This window comes from Eptatretus burgeri, chromosome 5 (assembly GCF_056783735.1).
Source record: "Eptatretus burgeri isolate ZD-2024b chromosome 5, Ebu_testis_v1, whole genome shotgun sequence".
Taxonomy (NCBI): domain Eukaryota; kingdom Metazoa; phylum Chordata; class Myxini; order Myxiniformes; family Myxinidae; genus Eptatretus; species Eptatretus burgeri.
Window position 1 is genome coordinate 114,398,306 of NC_140965.1, and position 21,865 is coordinate 114,420,170.

Here is a 21,865-nt window from a genome sequence, read left to right on the forward strand (position 1 = left end):
ATACATTTTCAGTGACAAAACTCAGTTCGTTACTTTCTGTGTTGCTGTTCATACACATTAATTTTTTTTTTTTTTAATCTCCATTGTTCAGATTGTGCACAAGCCTTGATACATCAATGAAAAATAAGCAACCAAGGAACAGGACAGGACTGAAAAGCTCCACAGGATTAGCAGAATATAAGAAAATGAAACACTTTACATTGGAATAGTTGAGCTTTGCGGTGGAGATCCTTATTCCAGACTCCACAACTACTTTTGCTTCTTGTTTCATATGCAACCTGTGGCTGCTGGTTGTATCATTTTTCTGGAAGTGTGGCTGTGCCCCTGTGAGCAGTAAGCTGGTACTCATTTTGCAGACCTTGGAAGGATGACAGGCTGAGTCAACCCCCCTGGTGATAATTCAACAGCACGACAGGGGCTCAAACTCGAGACCCTGACATCTTAAGCCAGCACCATGGTTATTACTTTTGCTGTATGATGCCCGTCGGTTCCAAATGCAAGCTGTTAACTGTGTTTATATTCACGTCATGTTGACTGACATTTCCCTCCAGTAAAAATACAATCTCAATGTCCAAGCATGAAACACGACACAATATATCATCTGTTAGAACAAGTTTTATTCTTACATCGCAATTGACAAGAAAAATAAACAAAAGCAATAATTTTATATTAAAGAGAACAAAATTGTAGACAAACAACAAAACAAGCCAGTAGGCGGACATGAGTCGTCGATCAAGTCAAATTTAGTCGTTTTTCAGCTGTGACTAGCCAACAAAAACGTCCATAGCAACGGTTCTCTCACACATAACTAAGACATACCATGAACCAACCATACCAGTTTCATGTATATCTGACTCATAGTCTCTGAGATATAACGAACTTCGTTTTTTTATTGTTTTCGACCAGGGTTTATTCAAAGTCTATCTTCTCCGACAGTTTTCATAGGATCCGGCTGGAAATTTTTGACAATATGGCTGAATGTACTGCCCACAGTCGCTCGTGGCCCGATTTTTGAAAAAATAAATTTTTGAGATTTTTTTGAAAATGTCAAAGGTCCATTGCTAGGCAACGGGTGGGTTCAGAGCAACGGTTCTCATTTGCACACAACTAGGTCATGGTATGAACCTACCAACCAAGTTTCATCGAAATTGTCATTGTATTAACGGAGCACTGGACCGAACAGACATACATACAGACAGACAAACATATCGACGGAAATACTGATAATAAGGGTAGACTAGATCGACTACCCAAAAAAAAATGAAACTTACAAACAAAGTTGGAACAGATGCCCATGTTGCATGAGTCTGTCAAACGTAAAATTTGAGTGTTAAAAAAAATTAAAATTAACAGCTATCACTCCGGTAGGGAATAACAGGTCCGTGTGATTATCCATCCATTTTCGTTTGAGAAATCACGATGAAACCTGCAAGGAGCATGAATGGGAAACACCACCGATGCAACTCATTACAACCTCAAAATTTCAAGCCAATAAAAAGGTACAAATTTTCTGGCCACTCATGTTTGCATTGTATTCACATCCATCACTCTTAGGGTAACATCTTGATCAATCATTGCTTTTCCAAAAGGAGATTGCCAAATGTAGCTCGATCCAGAGATAATATTAGTTACAAGGCCATGTGCACAGTGCTTTTTTGTTTACAGAGTCTGGGCTCGTGAAGAGCTAGCACACTGAATGCATCAGGATGTACAGACCACAAGGAACAGCAGAGAAAGGGGGAGGGGGGGACACCAACAGCAGAGTTGAGGGACAAAATCGAGGGAGACTTGGACGAAAAATGGGTGTGGGGTGGAATGAGGGTTAAGGCAGAATACATCGGGTGAGCAAGAGGGATAGAGAAGGGGGGATGAAATAGATGTGGAAGAGGGTTAAGAGCAAGCAGAAGCAGCACGATGTGAATTCCTTCCTGGGAAAGTATTATTCATAATTACATCATTTGTTGTTGTTTGCAGGTCACACCACTTCCGTAAAAGTTCAGCACTGCTGTTTCCTTTGGCCTAAGTCAGTCTTTGCATTGCCATTCTCACAAGTTGGTGCGATTAATGTTGAGTAAAGAATGAAGTAAAAGACAAAGTTACAAATACTGTCCGATATACAAAAATATACAATTTGGTGTGTGTCCGTGTGTATTTTTCACCACAATACATTCGGTCGTTACTTATCCAATCTCAACCAAACTTGACAGGAGGACTCAGGGTCAAAGGATGGAGGTTGTAGCAACTTCATTACCCCTCCCCCCTTTTCCAAGGGGATTTTCAAACTTTGGAGAAATCGGGGCTGAAGTGTTTATCCATGTTGAGACAGCTAATCATGGCATTTTTCCAAAGCTGTTTCTAACAACAAAAATAATAACAACACGAATGATAACAGCATATTAATATTATGACAAAACAATATTAATACTAATACTACCAGGTCACTGGCTGATGAACATCTGTGGCCTCACCTCAAGTGTTAGAAAACATTCAGAAACTACCAGTGGTTGCATGCACATCTCAGCACCTGCCCGTTGGTTGTGTACTTTGGTTACACAAATTATCATGGAGTACGGCAGGACTTCATATGTAGGGATGGCAGGCAGATCAAGAGATCACAAAAAATAAATAAATAAATAAATTGCCTAATTGTACTTCTTTTTCTCATCAGTTTTGGCAGACATCGTTGAACAGGGTCACCAACCTTTTTTTCAATGTGAGCTACTTTTGATTCATGAAATATTTCCAGAGCAAACAAGAAAGAGAGCAATCAGAGATTGCAGACCCTCGCCAGGACATGTTTTGTGTGGTGTTTGTGTACTGGTGTGTTACGTAATTAATAAGAGACATAGCGAGAACTGACACTTTACAACTGCTGGTAGTGATGACCGGGTACCAAGATGTCCTTCTTTGATTGAACACCTGACCCTGACCCACGATGTTTATTATTATTATTGTTCAATTGAATTAAGAATGGGATGAAAATAAATTCAATTCAAATCAAATGGAAGACCAAATAAGCACAGTCCTGCATTGGAGTAATCAGAAGGAACCCGAACAAGCAAAAAGAAAAGAGGAAGTCATCAGGAGGAACCTTGAATAGGATTCGTATTTCAGCTGCTACTCTACCCTCAAACCCATCCAGGCACCGCCAATTGAGCCTTATTCAAAATAAATAAATCAAAAAGAACCCAGATCAAAAAATTAAATAATTCTGGCTGCCAGACCATGCATCCAATCACGTTGAAATTTAAAGCATGTATTCCCCATCACGACTAGGTCATAATTTTGAAGTTTCACATCGATTGATGAAGCGGACCCAGAGAAAACATTGTTAAATATTTTCCTTCAATCCAATATGGTTGCCAAACCATGTGACCGATCAATAATTATTCCTGAGCATACTTGTACACACATGGCTTGGGGAACATTTGTGTGAAGTTTCCCTCCTTGATCTGTCCAGCCGTTCTGGAGAAGTTTTTTTTTAATATATGTTTTCGGGTAAATCCAATATGGCTGGCAAACCATGTGACCTATGACATCATATGTGTGAACCTTTTGTTCCTCATGGATAGGTGGTCATACGTGTAAAGTTTTGCCTCGATCTGTTCAGCCACTTCAGAGAAGATTTTTGAAGTTTTTTTTTTTAACAATATGGCTGCCGAATCATGTGACCGATGATATTATTATTATTTTTCTTGGACCATTTTCTCCCTCGATGACCCTCAAACATTTTAATACTGCTCAGATGTAGCGTTCTACATATGCAATTATGACGTCATAACGAAGGCACCTGTGATGTCATTAAAAAGAAATAAATAAATCATACTCATCCCCCATGAGTACTTGCCATGTGGCAAAATTAAATTTTTTCCTTGGTGTGGTTTCAGAGATAGAGAGACTGGTGTTGGCTTAGTGGTTAGGGTGGTGGCTTGGGGTCCTAGGGCCCAGGAGTTCAATCCCTGTTGGCCGCTGAATTAAAATACACCAGGAGGTTGACTCAGCCTGTCATCCTTCCGAGGTTGGCAAAATGAGTACCAGTGTACTGGTAAGGGGGACACTGCATCAGCGGCATAGCCGCGTCCCAACCAATGATGCAACCAGCAGCAACAGGCTGCGAGAGAGATAGAGATAGAGATAGATATACAGAGGTCCAAAGTTTTTCCGTTTTTTCCAATATGGCTGCCACACCACGTGACCTATGACGCCATAATTATCATTAAAACATTCTACATGAGTAGTCGCACCTGCGGTGGAAATTGTCTCTATCCGACAAGCGGTTGCAGAGAAAAAAACACGAAAGTTCTGTGCGGACAGACAGACAGACAGACAAATGGACCCAAATGCAATACCCTCTCCTCTGGCGAGGGTAATAACACACAAGTTGAAAATATATTAATTGATTAGGGTACAAATGTAGTCACCAAGTTCAATTACAAAAATACATATTTAAAGTGAAGGAAACATCGATCTTTACCTTTAGTTCAGTGTGAAACTTGACACTGCATGCTGTCCAGCAGTTCTGCGTAATCCGGTGTGTATCATGAGAGGGCAACTGTGATCGAGTCCTTCAGGTGCTCGTCTGTCAGACGGGTTCGGAATTTCGATTCGATCCAGTGGTCGGAAAAGGCAAATTCGCAAAGATAGGTCGAGTCAAATGGGGAAGCCACTTTCATCGATACTTTGTGGATGTTACTGTACTTTTCAGTATCCCCGAGACTCCAGAAATTTGTGGTCGATTTGAACTGAATGTCATGTTGAAGGCTGATCATCTCAATTTCCAAAGGGACACAATCAAGGTCAAGCATCACACCAATTTGTTCAGAAATGTCACCAACATCAACTTCCACGAAGGGGTTTGAAGTGAACCTCACACAGGAGGGTTCTGTCTCCTCAAAATCATTCAATCTGCCATTGAACTCTTGGCCAAGCCTGGTCAGGAGGTCACTGTACTTGTCAATGTCCACAATTCCGACAGCAACATCATTTTCTGCTCGAGTTTGGAGCACAGAAGGAAAATGCCGCATTTTCCTTTTCCTTTTCTGGACTTCTTGTATCAGAAGGTTAAGTTTTGACTTGAAAGATTTCACTGCACTAAACTTGCCAGCAATTGTCTTCTGTTTCCCTTGCAATCAAAGAACAAAAAAATTTTGGATGAAATGAAATCAATGCAACCACAATACACCACAAGCTATTGAATGCCACTTACGCATGCGCAACCAAGAAACTCTATCGTAAAACTCACTTTCTGCTGTTGTTTTCGATGCAGCCTTTGGCTACTGGTTGCATCATTTTCTGGAAGCACAGCTGTGCCGCTGATTCAGTATCTGTTACCAGTAAGCTTGCATTCATTTTTCCAATCTCGGAAGGATCGATAGGTCAAGTCAGTCAACCCGCCTGGTGTTATTTCAACAGAAAGATGGGCTCAAACCCAAGACCCTAAGACCGTAAGACATAAGCTCAAACAATAAGAATATGTACATCAGAAACCTCACAAAAATTCACAGACCGGTGTTTGTTTGTTGCTGTTCTACTCTTACAGTTCTGGGTCGATTACATCCAGACTTGCTACATAAGATCAGCATGACCCCAATTAATGTATAGGAGCATTGCAGGGAGGGGGGGGGGTCGACCAAGATCGCCCGTCCGGCGAGTACTCTGTGAGTGTAATAAATCTACAATTGACTTCTCAGAATACATTCGAAACACGCAAACTTTAAATGCAGGCAAATTCTCCATTCCACCTCTATTAATAAATAAAACAATACTTCCAAGCTGTAAACAACAATAAGGACAATCTCACATGTAAAATGCAACAAGGATGAGTCTATCCCCATCCAAGGTGCCTGTAACACCAAGAGGTTGGTGCTTTCGTCTGTACAGCACTTGTACATGCTCAACCTGTTCGCCAGGTTTCAGCATCTTCGACATGAAGAGAAAGCGAATCCACACAGAGGCAAACTTCCCACCTGCAATCAACAGAATGCATGACATGATGTGCTGCTCCTGAACAAAGATTTTTTTTTTCTTTTTTTGTTTTGTTTCCTGCATTACTGCTGCAATCTAACATGCCCAGTAACCTTATCTCTCATGTACAATTGATTTTCCTAAAAATACAAACATTAGTGGGGCAGATAACAGCAATTTTTGAGAGGAATCGTGCAAATGATGATATAAGCATCAAATTTGGCACATTTGTTCTCCAGGGGATTCTAATCAAATCTGCCTGATTGGCCCTTTGAAAATCGAAATTTCGAAAAAAAAAAAAAAAAAAAAAACTTCAAAAAAAGTCAAGATCACAAATCAATGTTGGATGCTGGCTGAGATTGGTGAATGTTTCAGAAACATCATCAAAGACGTTCCAAGTCTGCCATGCAGTTTTCTTCCCTTTACCGCGGAAGGCAGACACGACGTCACATCCAGTGAACGCATGGAAGTATGGGATCCCTCTAGCTTTCTCAGGCCCTATTGCAGAAACTACTTCATGGACTGGAATCCATTGCACCTTGGCTCCTTGGCCAAAGGCAATCCACATGTTCTCAAGACCTAGTTCCTGTAAGGATGGCAGTACAGATATTGCTATGACTCGTACGTCCGTGTCATTAGCTTTAATAATAATGGACTTGCTACCATCCGTCGTTGCATCCCTGGCGTGTACAAATATTCGAGTGTCAGCTTCTTCATGACAACATGGAGACGCAGCATCCAGTGACTTCCTTGTGTTGCTAATGGCATCTTCTCCTTTTGTGACAATGACTGTGCTTGTCGTTTGTGCTTCACACATCTTTTCCGCAAGGAAGTGAAACAGCTCAGTGTTGTTGCTGTCATCTCGAAGAAAGCTTCTCCAGTTACTTGGGGTCTTACTGGTTCCTGTCACTCTTCTTCTGATTCCTTGCCCCCTTTTCGACCTTGCCTCGGACTTCAGACTTGACTTCTTGTACACATCAAACACGACGTCCACCCTCTCGTACCTGGCACCATAGGATTCCACCTTTGGGATGATGTCTTCTTTAGCATAGTCATCAAATATCTTTGAAGTGCATGGAGGTAGGGCATTGATAAGTGCTGAGCCATCAATGATGACTGCATCTCCCCTTGGTTCTCTGTCTGGGATGTTCACTTGCGCTTCAAGAATTTCAGCCAGCTGTGACTTCAAACGTTTTTGAAGTTTTTATTTTATTTTAAATTTTTCAAAATTTGGATTTTCAAATGGCCAATCGGGCAGATTTGATCAGAAAGCCCTGCAGAACAGAAATGCCAAATTTGATGCTTGTATCATAATTTGCACGATTTTTCTACTATCTACTACACTACATGCTTATTCTGTTTGTTTGTTTGTCTGACTATTATATCTGAAACTACCTGGCCAGGGCCCATAAACATATATATATATATATATATATATATATATATATATATATATATATATATATACATACATATATATATATATATATATACATACATATATATATATATATATATACATACATACATACATACATACATACATACATACATACATACATATATATATATATATATATATATATATATATATATATATATATATATATATATTTATTTATTTCATTTAACCGGGCGTAGTGGCGTGTGCCTGTAATCCGGCTACTCGGAGGCTTGGGTTGGAGGATCGCTTGAGGACGGGTGCTCTGCGCTGAGCCGCGCTATCAGAAGGTGTTGGGCATCCCGGAATCATGGCGAAACCCAATCCTTATCCCTGTGTCGTAAGAGGCGACCAGGGTTGCGTCAGGAAGGGCATCCGGCGTAAAACCTCTGCCAAATCAGTATGCGGATCATAACAGATGATCCGCTGTGGCGACCCCTAACAGGAACAGCCGAAAGACGAACAACAACATATATATATATTTCATTTAGCTTGCTTATCTGATATTTTTACTGAAGAATCGCAAGATTATGGAAGCTCACAATGTTGTGAAACGAAACGGAGTTATTTATTTATGTACTTTTAACAGCTTCTTAAAAGGTACCAGAAATGTTATAAGAACTGAAGAAAGGGGGAGATTGTAAATTTAACATTCCACCGTAAGTTATTTTTAATATTGTTCTTGACAAAATGGGAACAAGAATGTCAATAGTGGAGGAGGGGGAGAGGGATTAGGGAGAGGGATCTTGAAGCAATTGGAGGGGGGGGGGCTGAGGACTTGTGGTTGAGATTTGGGGGGAGGAGGAGTTGAGGGCTTGTGCATTACTTGGGGGGGGGGTGTAGGTCTTTGGTTGGGGGAGGGGGTTTGAGGACATTTAATGGGGAGGTTACTGCTGGTATATTGTAATATGTTTGCCACCCACAATTTCAAATACAAGTCAGCTTAATGCCCAAGCCATTTACACTGTAATGTTCAACAGTCTAAAATGTCACCACTGCAATACAACATCGGTTTTCTTTGTAGTTACAATTATGAAGGCTGTTATTGTTACCTCTCCCACGAAAGGCAGAAGAAGGTTATGTTTTCACTCCTGTCTGTTAGTTTGTTTGTGAGCAAAATATCTCAAAAGGTTATGGACGAATTCGGACGAAACTTGGTGGACGAGTTGGTTAGGTGGCAAGAACAAGCCGATTACATTTTAGTTCAGGTCCGAATCCAGATCCGGTCTATCAGTGGGATAAAAAACGTAAACTAAATCAGCCTGGCGGAGGTATGCGCTCTACCGAGTGCCCTTCCAGTTATTTATCTTCTACTTTGGGTTGAAAAGAAGGATTCAACCCCAAACCAAGTTTAGGTTGAATAATTATTGAAGCAAGACATTTCAGCTTTTAATTTTTAAATAATTTGTAAAAAAAAAAATTTAAAAACATGTTTTCACTTTTTCATTATGGGGTATTTTGAGTAGATCAGTGAGAATTAATTCATTAATTTATTTAATTTAATCCATTTAAAATTCAGGCTGTAACAACAAAATGTGACGGAAGTCGAGGAGTGTGAATACTTTCTGAAGGCACTGTAATGCTGATTCTACGAGCTCCTCACCCAAATGACACACCAAGATCTACTCCAACCCACACACAGGACATATCCAAGTTAAAAGAGGATGTGGGATTTGTACCAGTGATCCCAGCATTATGAAATATTCAAATAGGAATGAGAAACAAGCCAATGCAGAAGAACACTGACTGAACTCAATGGGCAAAAAACACATTTTAGAGTTTCGCTCATGATGAGTCAGCTACAAGGGAGATGCATTTGTGTGTCGATTAGATTTACAAACGAGCCCTGATTTAAATTCATTGAGAAAGCCTTGGTCTAACTGAATTTTATTTTATTTTTTAAATCATACCTTTGTCATCGAACCAAACTCCAATGTCAATCGGGTTGATGTTGGCAATATCCTTCGGAGCGACTGCCAGGTGTCTACGACTTGATTGTGGCATTGCTTCATATTTTGTGCACATAACTGCTAATGCCTTAAAAGATGGTGGGGGGGGGAGGGGGGAGGGGAGGAGGGTGAGGGGGTAGAAAAGAAAAAAAAAAAGAAATTTTATCATTCGGAAATTGGAAGTCGATTCCATATTAAGAGAGCATTTCAGCTGCTGGTTTAGCTCCCATTTCACGATGTGATAGATATTGTAACTGTTGATGCAATAAACGGAGACACGATTTACGATTCTCACACGAGCTGCACACTCAGAACATTGTGGCGCAGCTGTAATCGCAAGAAGAAGACGGCTTCACCTTTTTTTGCATGGAGTGTATGATCGAGGCTCATGGAAAAGCGACAACACAATGGAAGGGAACAAAATGGAATGGGGGGGGGGAGGGGTAAACACCAACAGCAAAGTAGAAGTGCGAGGGGTTCTTCTTCTCGTATTGTAGTTTTCGAGTATGGTCTTGTTTAGTAGTGGGTGGTCTCTCTTACATCTCTTCTGTTCAGTCTCTCGCCCTCCTTACTGTGTTAGGGCCCAGAACATTACCTTGGGGGCAAACCAGCCTTGACAATGGAGAGGAGATTAAAGGATTCCATTGAGAGCCACATATTGGCTCCGAGACATGTCCAGAGAGATGGCCCTGATCTCATGTCTTACATTGGGAGCCTCCATCCATTGTTGGGCGAGTAGAAGCAGCATGTCCAAGGTTGAGTGAAGACAGGGTGGGACGAATCTGTGCATGAGAGCGCACAAATTTCTGTGAAAGAATTCCCACGCCGAGTTAACATCGGAGGCAGTAGAGTGGATACGGGAAACCAGTCCTGAAGAGAGATGGCTGCTTGCATTCCCTGCCAATCTGCTTGAGTGAAATGCCAGACTTGCCAGCATTGAGGTAGCTCTCTGAGAATAGCCAGAGAGATGTTGACTTTCACAAGCATATCAGATGAAGCAAATGGAGCAGAGGAAGAGCAGGAGACATTTGTGGTGAAGTTAGTCATCACCAAGTCCAGAAGGGAGGGTTTGCCATTGAGAGAAATCCAGATTGTAAAGGTCACAGATCGAATCAGTCACATGGAGTCAATGAAGTCCTTTGCTGAAGTGGCATGACTGGTAAGAGATGTACCAACACTCAGCCAAGTTGCACAGTGACAATTGAAATCACCACATACGAGGAAGAGAGTGTTGGGAAGAGTGGTTAAAAGTTTGTCCATTGTGTGTGGAGAGAAAGAGAGAAAGAGAGAAAGAGAGAAAGAGAGAAAGAGAGAAAGAGAGAAAGAGAGAAAGAGAGAAAGAGAGAAAGAGAGAAAGAGAGAAAGAGAGAAAGAGAGAAAGAGAGAAAGAGAGAAAGAGAGAAAGAGAGAAAGAGAGAAAGAGAGATGTAGATGGTGATGGAGTTATCACTGTTAGGACAGTATAACACAGATGAAGAAGAGATGGGAGTGGAGGGGAAGTTGCAGCCAGAGGTACTCCTGGGGGTTGGGAGGTGTAAGATCAGTACATGGGCACTGAGAAATTTAGTTCTTCATGTAAAGTGCAACTCTGCTGCCGGGGCATGGTTGAGGCCCATCAAATCGGAAGAGACACGAAGGAGCATTGGACATCCTGTAGGAGGAAGGATTGAGAGATCTTTCAGGTTAGAGCTGAGACATCAGATGTTTGAGGTTCATGCAGTTAGAGATGGGTGTGTGTGTGCGTGAGGGGGGAGGGTTAAGGGGTTGAGTGCGTCGGGCTATGGGGGATGCAGAAAGGGGGAACATGTAGCTTTGAGGGGGCGGGGTGGGAATGGATGCTTATTCGGATTCCAAATTCCCAACTTTGACAAATGGAAATAAAGATCATGGGATGGGAGATTAGAACGCTTGTTGAAGGCATGGAAAATGCGGCACTGATTTGTGTCCTACAGTGTTCAAGTTACAATTCAATTTCAATAAAGGTTTAAAGGCATATAAATAAATTAATTCTGGGGTTTACCACCGTTTTCCTCAGTGTCCATTACGTCACCCTCTCGAGCATGTTACATTAGTTCTTCATGCCTGTTTGTGTCCTTTAGAACGTCCTGAAAGAGAGTAAGTTTCCTGTTTGGAACGATTTTCAATTCTGATTGACGACCAGACAGGCAGAGGAAAAAAATAAAATAATAGTATCTCACTCCTCTCTGCACATGTGTGATCGGGACAAATTCAGAGCCAAAGTACGGCAAATTTGTCTCCCGATTCATGTTCGAAACACAACATTTGATTTAAAGAAGTTGTTTCTCGATCATAAACTGATAAGACAGATGGACATGAACCAATTGCTTCAGCCTGCTTTTCCCTTCGTGTGTGTGGGGTAATCGACTGTGATCGTCAAGCTCACATTTATGAGCAATACAAGTCCAAAAAAAATCGTCGTTTTCACTTTTAAACAAAAACAATGGTTCAGTCGAGTAATTTCGGAGATATTAACAAGAGCGGTTGAAGATTTAAAATCAGCTCAACGTGTGTGTCATTCTACGGAAAACACAAAATCGTGGGTTAAACCAATATGCTGGGCACACACTTACCTCTTCAGAAACGAGTCCTTTTAAATCTTCGTATCTGGACTGAGACAAGTACGTGGAAACCAGGATGAAAGCCTGCATGGAAATAGAGCATAAAAATTCAAATATGTACACACATGAACAAAAAAAAATACCAATATAAAATAACGACTTGGGCACGTCACGATGAACCAACACGGTGGACTCCTTCCTGCCTCGGATGAAAAAGTGTCCCAGTACATTTAGAACTTTTTACTCACAATAGCAAAATGCAACTTTCTTATTAGATTATTGAAGGAAGATCATTGGTGCAGGAGGGTGAGGATGGGCATTTAAAAAGTGATGGTAAAAACCAACTGCCTAATGAAACATAGGAAGAGCAAAAGGAACCGATGAGTGGAAGTCTATTCTAAGGAACCACCATGTTAACAAGTAACTTGCTAACACTGTTGCCATTTCAGAATAATGATGGAATGCTAATACCAGTTCATGACGTCTTAAGTTTTGCATTTAGACCTTCCCAACTACGGCAAAGTTTTGGCAAACTGGTGCACAGCATTGCACGTGACAAGTCGGGCTTTTGATAAGCATAAACAATTAATGGGGGAGAAAGAAGGAGGAAAAGGAGAGAGGAGAGGGAGAAAGAGGAGGGGAAGTGAGTTTGGGAGGAGGTAAGCATGAGGTAGGGGTTCTCGACTTAGAGAAAAGGTGCAGTGCAGGATTGAATAAAATGGGGTGAAGGGAAGGGAGCATAAAGGGAAGGGAAGGGAAAGGAGCATGAGGGGAAGGGAGCGTGAGGGGAAGGTAAGGGAAGGGAGCGTGAAGGGTAGGGCAGGGAGCATGAAGGGAAGGGAAGGCAGCATGAAGGGAAGGGAGCGTGAGGGGAAGGGAAGGGAGCGTGAAGGGAAGGGAAGGGAGCATGAGGGGAAGGGAAGGGAGCATGAGGGGAAGGCAAGGGAAGGGAAAGAAGGGAAGGGAGCATGAGGGGAAGGGAAGGGAGCATGAGGGGAAAGGAAGGGAAGGGAACATGAAGGGAAGGGAGCATGAAGGGAAGGGAAGAGAGCATGAGGGGAAGGGAAGGGAGTGGGAAGGAAAGGGAAGGGAGCATGAGGGGAAGGGAAGGGAGTGGGAAGGAAAGGGAAGGGAGCATGAGGGGAAGGGAAGGGAACGTGAAGGGAAGGGAGCATGAGGGGAAGGGAAAGGAAGGGAGCGTGAAGGGAAGGGAACGTGAAGCGAAGGGAAGGGAAGGGAACGTGGGAAGGGAAGGGAAGGGAGAGTGAAGCGGGAAGGAAAGGGAAGGGAGCGGGAAGGGAAGGGAAGGGAGCGTGAGGGGAAGGGAAGGGAACGTGAGGGGAAGGGAGAGGAACGTGAGGGGAAGGGAGAGGAACGTGAGGGGAAGGGAGAGGAACGTGAGGGGAAGGGAGAGTGAGGGGAAGGGAGAGTGAGGGAAGGGAGAGTGAGGGGAAGGGAGAGTGAGGGGAAGGGAGAGTGAGGGGAAGGGAGAGGAGAGTGAGGGGAAGGGAGAGGAGAGTGAGGGGAAGGGAGAGTGAGGGAAGGGAGAGTGAGGGGAAGGGAGAGTGAGGGAAGGGAGAGTGAGGGGAAGGGAGAGGAGAGTGAGGGGAAGGGAGAGGAGAGTGAGGGGAAGGGAGAGTGAGGGGAAGGGAGAGTGAGGGGAAGGGAGAGTGAGGGGAAGGGAGAGTGAGGGGAAGGGAGAGTGAGGGGAAGGGAGAGTGAGGGGAAGGGAGAGTGAGGGGAAGGGAGAGTGAGGGGAAGGGAGAGTGAGGGGAAGGGAGAGTGAGGGGAAGGGAGAGTGAGGGGAAGGGAGAGTGAGGGGAAGGGAGAGTGAGGGGAAGGGAGAGTGAGGGGAAGGGAGAGTGAGGGGAAGGGAGAGTGAGGGAAGGGAGAGTGAGGGGAAGGGAGAGTGAGGGAAGGGAGAGTGAGGGGAAGGGAGAGTGAGGGGAAGGGAGAGTGAGGGGAAGGGAGAGTGAGGGGAAGGGAGAGTGAGGGGAAGGGAGAGTGAGGGGAAGGGAGAGTGAGGGGAAGGGAGAGTGAGGGGAAGGGAGAGTGAGGGGAAGAGAGAAAGAGGGGAAAAGAGAGTGAGGAGAAGGGAGAATGAGGGGAAGGGAGAGAGAGGGGAAGGGAGAGTGAGGGGAAGGGAGAGTGAGGGGAAGGGAGAGTGAGGGGAAGGGAGAGTGAGGGGAAGGGAGAGTGAGGGGAAGGGAGAGTGAGGGGAAGGGAGAGTGAGGGGAAGGGAGAGTGAGGGGAAGGGAGAGTGAGGGGAAGGGAGAGTGAGGGGAAGGGAGAGTGAGGGGAAGGGAGCGTGAGGGAAGGGAGAGTGAGGGGAAGGGAGAGTGAGGGGAAGGGAGAGTGAGGGAAGGGAGAGTGAGGGTTAGGGAGCGTGAGGGGAAGGGAGCGTGAGGGGAAGGGAAGGGAAGGGAGCGTGAAGCGAAGGGAATGGAAGGGAGTGTGAAGGGAAGGGAAGGAACCATGAAGGGAAGGGAAGGAAGCGTGAAGGGAAGGGCAGGAAGCGTGAAGGGAAGGGAAGGGAGCGTGAAGGGAAGGGAAGGGAGCGTGACGGGAAGGGGAGGGAGCGTGAAGGGAAGCGAACGTGAAGGAAAGGGAAGGGAAGGGAGCGTGAAGGGAAGGGAACGGAGCGTGAAGGGAAGGGAGGGGAGCGTGAAGGGAAGGGAGGGAGCGTGAAGGGAAGGGAGGGGAGCATGAAGGGAAGGGAGTGGAGCATGAAGGGAGGGGAGCGTGAAGGGAAGGGAGGGGAGCGAGAAGGGAAGGGAGCATGAAGGGAAGGGAAGGGAGCGTGAAGGGAAGGGAAGGGAGCGCGAAGGGAAGGGAAGGGAGATAAAATGCACCCAGACAGCAACGGCAGAGGGAGAGAGGGAGAGAGGGAAAGAGGTAGAGAGAAGAGGGGGGGCGGGTAGATTGGGGAAAAGTAGAGGGGTGGGGACTCCGGCAGATGTGGCACCCAGTATAACATCCATCTGAGAGACAGCAGATGCATTAATGAATCACCCTGCCTGTAAAACACCAGGATGACGTTTATAGCTGGATCGGGATTCAAACCCAGGTGAGACAGCTTGGAGCGAGCGTGGGTATCTCTCAATTATCCTGCCGTGATGTGGCGATTCACTGCTTTGCAGCAACTGACAAACATTATTTTTATTTTATATGTTGCCAGAGGAGAGGGCATTGCATTTGGGTCCATTTGTCTGTCTATCTGTTTGTTTCTCTGCACAGAATGAGTGTTTTTTTCTCTATAAGCGCTTATCGGAATGACAAGAAATTTTCACCAGAGGAGGCAAGGTAGAATGGAGAATGTTTTAATGATAATTATGTCATAAGTCATATGGTATGGCAGCCATCGTGGAATAAATAAATAAATAAATACATTAGTAAATAAATAAATAAAACTATCAACCCCTATCTCTGAAACTGCAATATGGAAAAAAAATTTGAAACTTCGCACGTGGCAAGTACCACTCGACATGGGGAATAAGGATGATTTTTTGATGACATAATTGCATATGTAGAACGGTACATCCGATCAATATGAAAATTTTACCTCCACCACCAAAGGTTCAGAAGGGAAGGGAAGAAGAGTACTGGCCCCCACACTTTTCAGCACTTGTATGGACTGGATTTGAGGGAGGATGTCGGAGAGATCAAGCTGCTGTGTATAGTTTGGGAATGTCAAGATCTTGGACCTTGATTTTGCAGATGATGCAGTCATCTTTGTGGAGACTTTAGATATCCTTTTGGGAGCCCTCGAGGTGCTGAATGAGGAGTCGGAGCCGCTGGGATTACGGGTTTCTTGGGTCAAAACTAAAATCCAGGCTTTCGGTGACATCTTGGATGCTGCTGTCCTGTCTGTGTCTGTTTGTGGTGAGGATGTTGAGGTCGTGGAGAGATTCACTTACCTTGGCAGTGATATTCATGTCTCTGCTGGCTGTGAGTCAGAGGTCAATAGACGTCTGGGTCGGGCCTGGGGACTCATGGATTCACTGGATCATGGGGTGTGGTTCTGCCGGTACCTGTGCGGAGGACGAAAGTCCGAGTCTTCAGGTCCTTGGTACTTCCAGTCTTGCTCTATGGATGCGAGACTTAATTCCTTTGGTACCGCGTCTCTTTGGAGAATCCTTGGCCATCGCTGGTCGGATTTTGTGTCCAACGAGCGGTTGCTGAGAGAGACTCGGATGAGATTTGTTACCAGCATAGTCCGTGAGCATCAGTTGAGGCTGTATGGACATGTGGCTCGTTTTCCTGACGCTGATCCTGCTCACCAGATTCTCTCAGCGGGGGAGTCTCGTGAGTGGAGGAGGCCAGTGGGCCGACCACGTGCCTCGTGGTTGCAGCAGGTTGACCATCATCTCAAGGAGATGGGGATGGGCCTGGCATCTGCCTGGGGGATGGCCAGACGGAGGCCCCTGGAGTACCGGCGGAAAGTGGACGCAGCGACGCGCTGTTCTGGCACATGCTCCCATACCTGACCTGACCTGACCAAAGGTGAAGGAGGTTATGTTTTCACCCCTTTCTGTCTGTTGGGTGGTCGCTAGACTACCGTTATTCTCAGGTTTTCCGTCTGTCTAGGTATGTAACGGACAGCTCTGGAGGCCAGAGGAGTCAAACGATTTTGATGAAACTTGACTGGTAGGTTCATACCAGGATCTAGTTGTATGCTTTTGAGCACCGTTGCTATGGATGCCACCATTGCCTAGCAATGGGACTTTGAAATTTTTGAAAAATCCCCCCAAAAAAATAATAATAATAATAAAAAAAAATCGAAAATCAAAAATCGGCTTCCACGCTTTTATGCGCACTATAATCAACCTCTTTGTCAAAAATTTTCAGCCCGATCTGTCAAAAACTGTATGACTAGGATGCAATTATATAGCAACCACCCATGTCGCCTACTGGCTTGTTTTTCTGTTTGTGTGCAGGATATCTCAAAAAGTTGTGAACAGATCCGGATGAAATTTTGTGGGCAGGTTGTATGTGTGACAAGGATGAACTGATTAGATTTTGGTGAAGATCTGGATCCGCATCAGACTACTAGAATATTTTAAGTGATCCTTCACCATTGAGAGATAGGGCCAAAACTATATATAGCAAGATATCTCAAAAAGTTGTAGATGGATTCAGACAAAACTTGGTGGACATGTTGGGTGTGTGACAAGGAAGAATTGATTCAATTTTGGTGAAGATCCGAATCCAGATCTGATAATTTTTAATCAGTGATTCTTCACCATTGAGAGATGGGGCCAAAAACGATATTTAGCATATTTGAAAAATGTATTGGGCCCGATATGTTCTCGTGGATCAGGCATTACGTGGCGGAGGTATGCCTTCTACAGAGTGCCCTTCTCGTTTGAATCAAATTACTTTTAATCCCATTCTGAATTCAATTGAATAATTATAAACGTCACGGGTCAGTGTCAGTTGCCCTATCAAAGTGGGACGTCCCAGTACCAAATCTCTGCCAGCAGTTATAAAATGGTAGTTGTAGTTACCTCCACCACCGAAAAAGGTTATATTTTCACTCCTGTTTGTTTGTTTATGTGCAGGATATCTCAAAAAAATTGTGGATGGATTCAGATGAAATTTGGTGGGAAGGTTGGGTGTGTGACAAGGACAAACAGATTTGATTTTGGTGAAGATTTGAGAGAGGAAAGGGAGAAAGAGGAGGGAGGGGTCCGGGGGAGGTATTGCCATCTACTCTCTCTCTCTCTCTACCATAATGATGATATCTGAATATGTAGAATTGATAATGTACTGGTTAAACGAGTCTTCCAGCGTTCATTCCAAGTGCCTTTTTGGCACGAGGGATGTGGAGAACACTGGATTGCAAGTTTCCAGGTCATGGAGTTGTCTCCATGCAATAATCGTTCAACACCTGCAACACGTGCACCCTTAGGTTTTTAGAGGTGACCCGAGGCATTCTGAGCAAGTCACTCTGAGACGCCAGCATGTGTATAATGTAAAGAAAACACACTGGTTACATTCTATAACTAGAAAGGCCACTCGGTGGAGCACATAGCACTGCCATTCGTTAGGATAAGACGGCCGGAGACTAGAATTTTAAGCGATTCTTTTCCATCGACACATCGGGACAAAAACGATATTTAGCACAATACATCATAAAGTTATGTTCGGATAAGGATGAAACTTGGTGAACACGGGTGTGTGACAAGGACGAATTAATTCAATTTTGGTGAAGATCCGAATGCGAGAGTTTGTTGAATTTTCAAAGTGATTTTTCACCGGTGAGAGGAACCCTGTTCACCGGTGAGATAGGGCCAACGACGATGTGTAGAATGAGGTTTCAAAAATGTATTGGGCTGGATACGTTCTGCTGGATCAGGCGTTGCACGGCGGTGTTATGTGCTCCACCGAGTGGCCCTTCTAGTTATATTGTTACGAATTTGGAAGCCATCTACACACAGACAGACAGCAGTCCCCAAGTTTAGTTATCTCGATAAGTATGAGTTTATAGTTAGGGTCCCCTACCTGTGTCTAACGGGAATTACATGTGTGCGCTGAGGAGTTTCTTTTACAACAAATCTCCTTCACTTCACTTCACACACCGACGCCATTGCCCACGTGTGTTCGACCACGTAGGTGGGCGGAGATTTACATAGCCTCAGATCGAGACTCTGCCCAGGAAGGCAGGGGTGTGCCCCTTGTCCAATCACGCCACAGAGGGCGACTTTCCCCTTTCCCACGACACCCCGGCCAATGGGGTTGAGATTGCCACAGAGAGCGACTTTCCCACGACACCCCGGCCAATGAGGGTGAAGATTTCCTCAGATGGCGATTTTCTCACCCCGCAGGAAAAAGGAATAAAAGGAATGCCAGGCTGGGAGGTTGGTCGTCTTGGGGATCGCGGGTCTTGGTGCTGGCTGGTTCATCTGGTCCTGGGTCATCGTCGTCTCTGATTTTCTCCTTGGTCTAGGCTGATTGGTGCGTGGCCAATTGGAGAGCGCGGTACCTGGTGCTTGGAGCGGCATCGTGTTGCGGGTTTGAGTCCCGCCGAGCCGGATCGTCGAAGACCACAAGAGGTGGACAGGTCCAAGCACAGGCTCTGGTCTCCAGCTCACCTTTCCTCGAGCTGGAAGCCTTCAATAAAGACCCGACGGGGTCCATTTCTTTGGGTATGTGTCTGTGTGTGGGCCCATCTTCAAGTAGGATTGATTGTGCTTTTTTTTGCTCATTGTACATTACATTTCTTCTTCGTGATAACTCTGCTCTGTGTTCCCCTCCCCAATTATTATTGTTAATAAATTCCCCTCTTGTTGAATGTACCAGCTCGTTCTTTGTCATTTCTGCCATTGGTTTGCTACGGTGCGTATTGGGGATTACGAAGGCGGTTGCCGTAGTTGTACATTTGAACCCACCGGCCTCAGTAACCATCCGCTCGGGTTACACACGGTTCGAGCACGGTAACGGCTCGTTCTGCTCGAGGCCTGCCGAGGGTGCGAATTCCCCGGTAAGCTTTGCCGCGTGGATACTTAGGTATGTTGAAGTTGACAATTAACCCTACGCCACGAGGTCGAATTCTTGGTGATTCATGGTCCTGTAAGGGACCCATACCTTCGGACTTATCCGAGGATCACGACCTAAATTCCGGTGTGTTCGGTGGAGTCGACTCTACTGCTCCGTCTCGCGGTCGTGCTCGCCACCGATACCCAGCCCCACAACAATATAATGTAACCAGTGTGTTTTCTTTACATTATACACATGCCGGCGTCTCAGAGCAACTTGCGCAGAATGCGTCGGGTCACTTCTAAAAACCCAAGGGTGCACGAGTTGCAGGCGTTGAACGATTATTGCAAGGAGACAATTCCAATGACCTGGAAACTTGCAATCCAGTGTTCTCCGCATCCCTCGTGTCAAAAAGGCACTTGCAACGAACGCTGGAAGACTCGTTTAACCAGTACATTATCAATTCTACATATTCGGATTAATATCATCATTACACTCGTTTTCCTTGGTTTATTTATCACCAATGTGTTTAATATACCAGTTTTAACAGGAGACAAGACAGTGTCCACAATGGGCCGGCTCGGTGTCATGGTGTACCTGCTTCGCACCAATCAGAAAGGCGTCCAAACTGAAGCTGGGATCCATGGACGTCCGGATGACGAAACAGCCGATTTTGTTGCGAAGCCATCGGATGGGCGATGGTGGCGATATGAAGACGTGCACCTGTTGGGGTTGCTCGTCGCCTCGTTCTGGGTGTTCGTGGTCGTCGCGGCTCGTTCCCCGCACGTAAGTCCGGCACTGCGGCCTGTACGCGTGCAGCGCGCCCCACACTCGGCTAGTCGGCGCGGGCGATCCGAGCGACCGAGCCACGGATTGAGAGAGTCGCCGTGTCGGGCGAGATCTCAGGACGCCGAAACACCGGCCGATCGACACGACGTTCGTTAGGACCGTCACGACCCTTGAAGAGGCCATTGTGTCCCAGCCTCAGGTATCCTGGTCCCGGGATTTCCTTTCAAGGTCCACAGGTAACCTGTGACGCGTGACGTGTCGATTTTACCGAGCACGCTTCGCTCGTTCATATCGAAGGGAAAAACTACAACGGGAGAAATTTCGACATCGTGAATCATTTAATTATTTAATTATTTAATTATTTAATTATATATTTATATATTTATATTTATATATTTATATATATGTATGTATATATATATATATATATATATATATATATATATATATATATATATATATACTCCCACTCTTGTTCAGTGTTTAATTATATTTTGAAGGATCGCTGTTTATTCATTATTAATTGTTTACGCGTGTTCGTGTGTGTTTGTGTTTGTGTGTGTGTTATTACGTGCATAAGGTTGTTTCGTTTCGTTGTTTCGACTTCGTGAATTTGAATTTACAGCGAAGAAAAATGAAGTGCTTATACACCGCCTAGTAAAGCATTACCTCCTTCCCGATGTTGTTGTTACTTTACTGGTCATTGTGAAGTTATTTTTCTTCAACAAAAATAAAAGAAATAAAGCGATGTCCAGTATTTTTTTAAAATCCCTTTCGGTGTTTCTTGCGTAAACGGGGGATAAACACGTCGACACGTTGTTTGTGTAAGTCGGTCCGCGTTTCCTCACGCCCTCTGAGCACTGAGCACTGAACACTGAGCACTTCCTTTGTCGACGAGAGAGAGAGAGAGAGAGAGAGAGAGAGAGAGAGAGAGAGAGAGAGAGAGAGAGAGAGAGAGAGAGAGAGAGAGAGAGAGAGAGAGAGAGAGAGAGAGAGAGAGAGAGAGAGAGAGAGAGAGAGAGAGAGAGAGAGAGAGAGAGAGAGAGAGAGAGAGAGAGACAGAGACAGAGAGACAGACAGAGACAGACAGACAGAGACACACAGACAGAGATACACAGACAGAGATACACAGACAGAGATACACAGACAGAGACGGTTTCTTGTCATTCTTTTCGCCTGGACCCAAACCTTAACAGTACAGTATGACAGGGTTCCTCTCAGATGGTGCTTCGTGCACTTGTCCCTCCTCTCCCACTCAATCATCAGATTTATCTTTTGACTTTTGCACCTTTGTTTTGTTTTAAGACTTTTTGCTTTGATTTCTTCTTCTTCTTCTTCTTCTTCTTCTTCTTCTTCTTCTTCTTCTTCTTCTTCTTCTTCTTCTTCTTCTTCTTCTTCTTCTTCTTCTTCTTCTTCTTCTTCTTCTTCTTCTTCTTCTTCTTCTTCTTCTTCTTCTTCTTCTTCTTCTTCTTCTTCTTCTTCTTCTTCTTCTTCTTCTTCTTCTTCTTCTTCTTCTTCTTCTTCTTCTTCTTCTTCTTCTTCTTCTTCTTCTTCTTCTTCTTCTTCTTCTTCTTCTTCTTCTTCTTCTTCTTCTTCTTCTTCTTCTTCTTCTTCTTCTTCTTCTTCTTCTTCTTCTTCTTCTTCTTCTTCTTCTTCTTCTTCTT

General features: G+C 44.6%; 1 protein-coding gene across 1 annotated transcript; it reads right to left on the reverse strand.

Annotated features, from left to right (window-relative positions):
* Nucleotides 1-595: 595 nt before the first annotated feature.
* Nucleotides 596-20,537, reverse strand: MAIP1 (matrix AAA peptidase interacting protein 1). Its single transcript, XM_085883417.1, has 5 exons — nt 20,010-20,537; nt 11,946-12,017; nt 9,316-9,442; nt 5,801-5,966; nt 596-1,426 (listed from the first exon to the last, which is right to left on the reverse strand). Exons 1-5 carry the CDS (start codon nt 20,382-20,384, stop codon nt 1,357-1,359), a joined length of 810 nt encoding a protein of 269 aa, XP_085739543.1. The 5' UTR covers nt 20,385-20,537; the 3' UTR covers nt 596-1,356.
* Between the last annotated feature and the right edge of the window lie 1,328 nt (nt 20,538-21,865).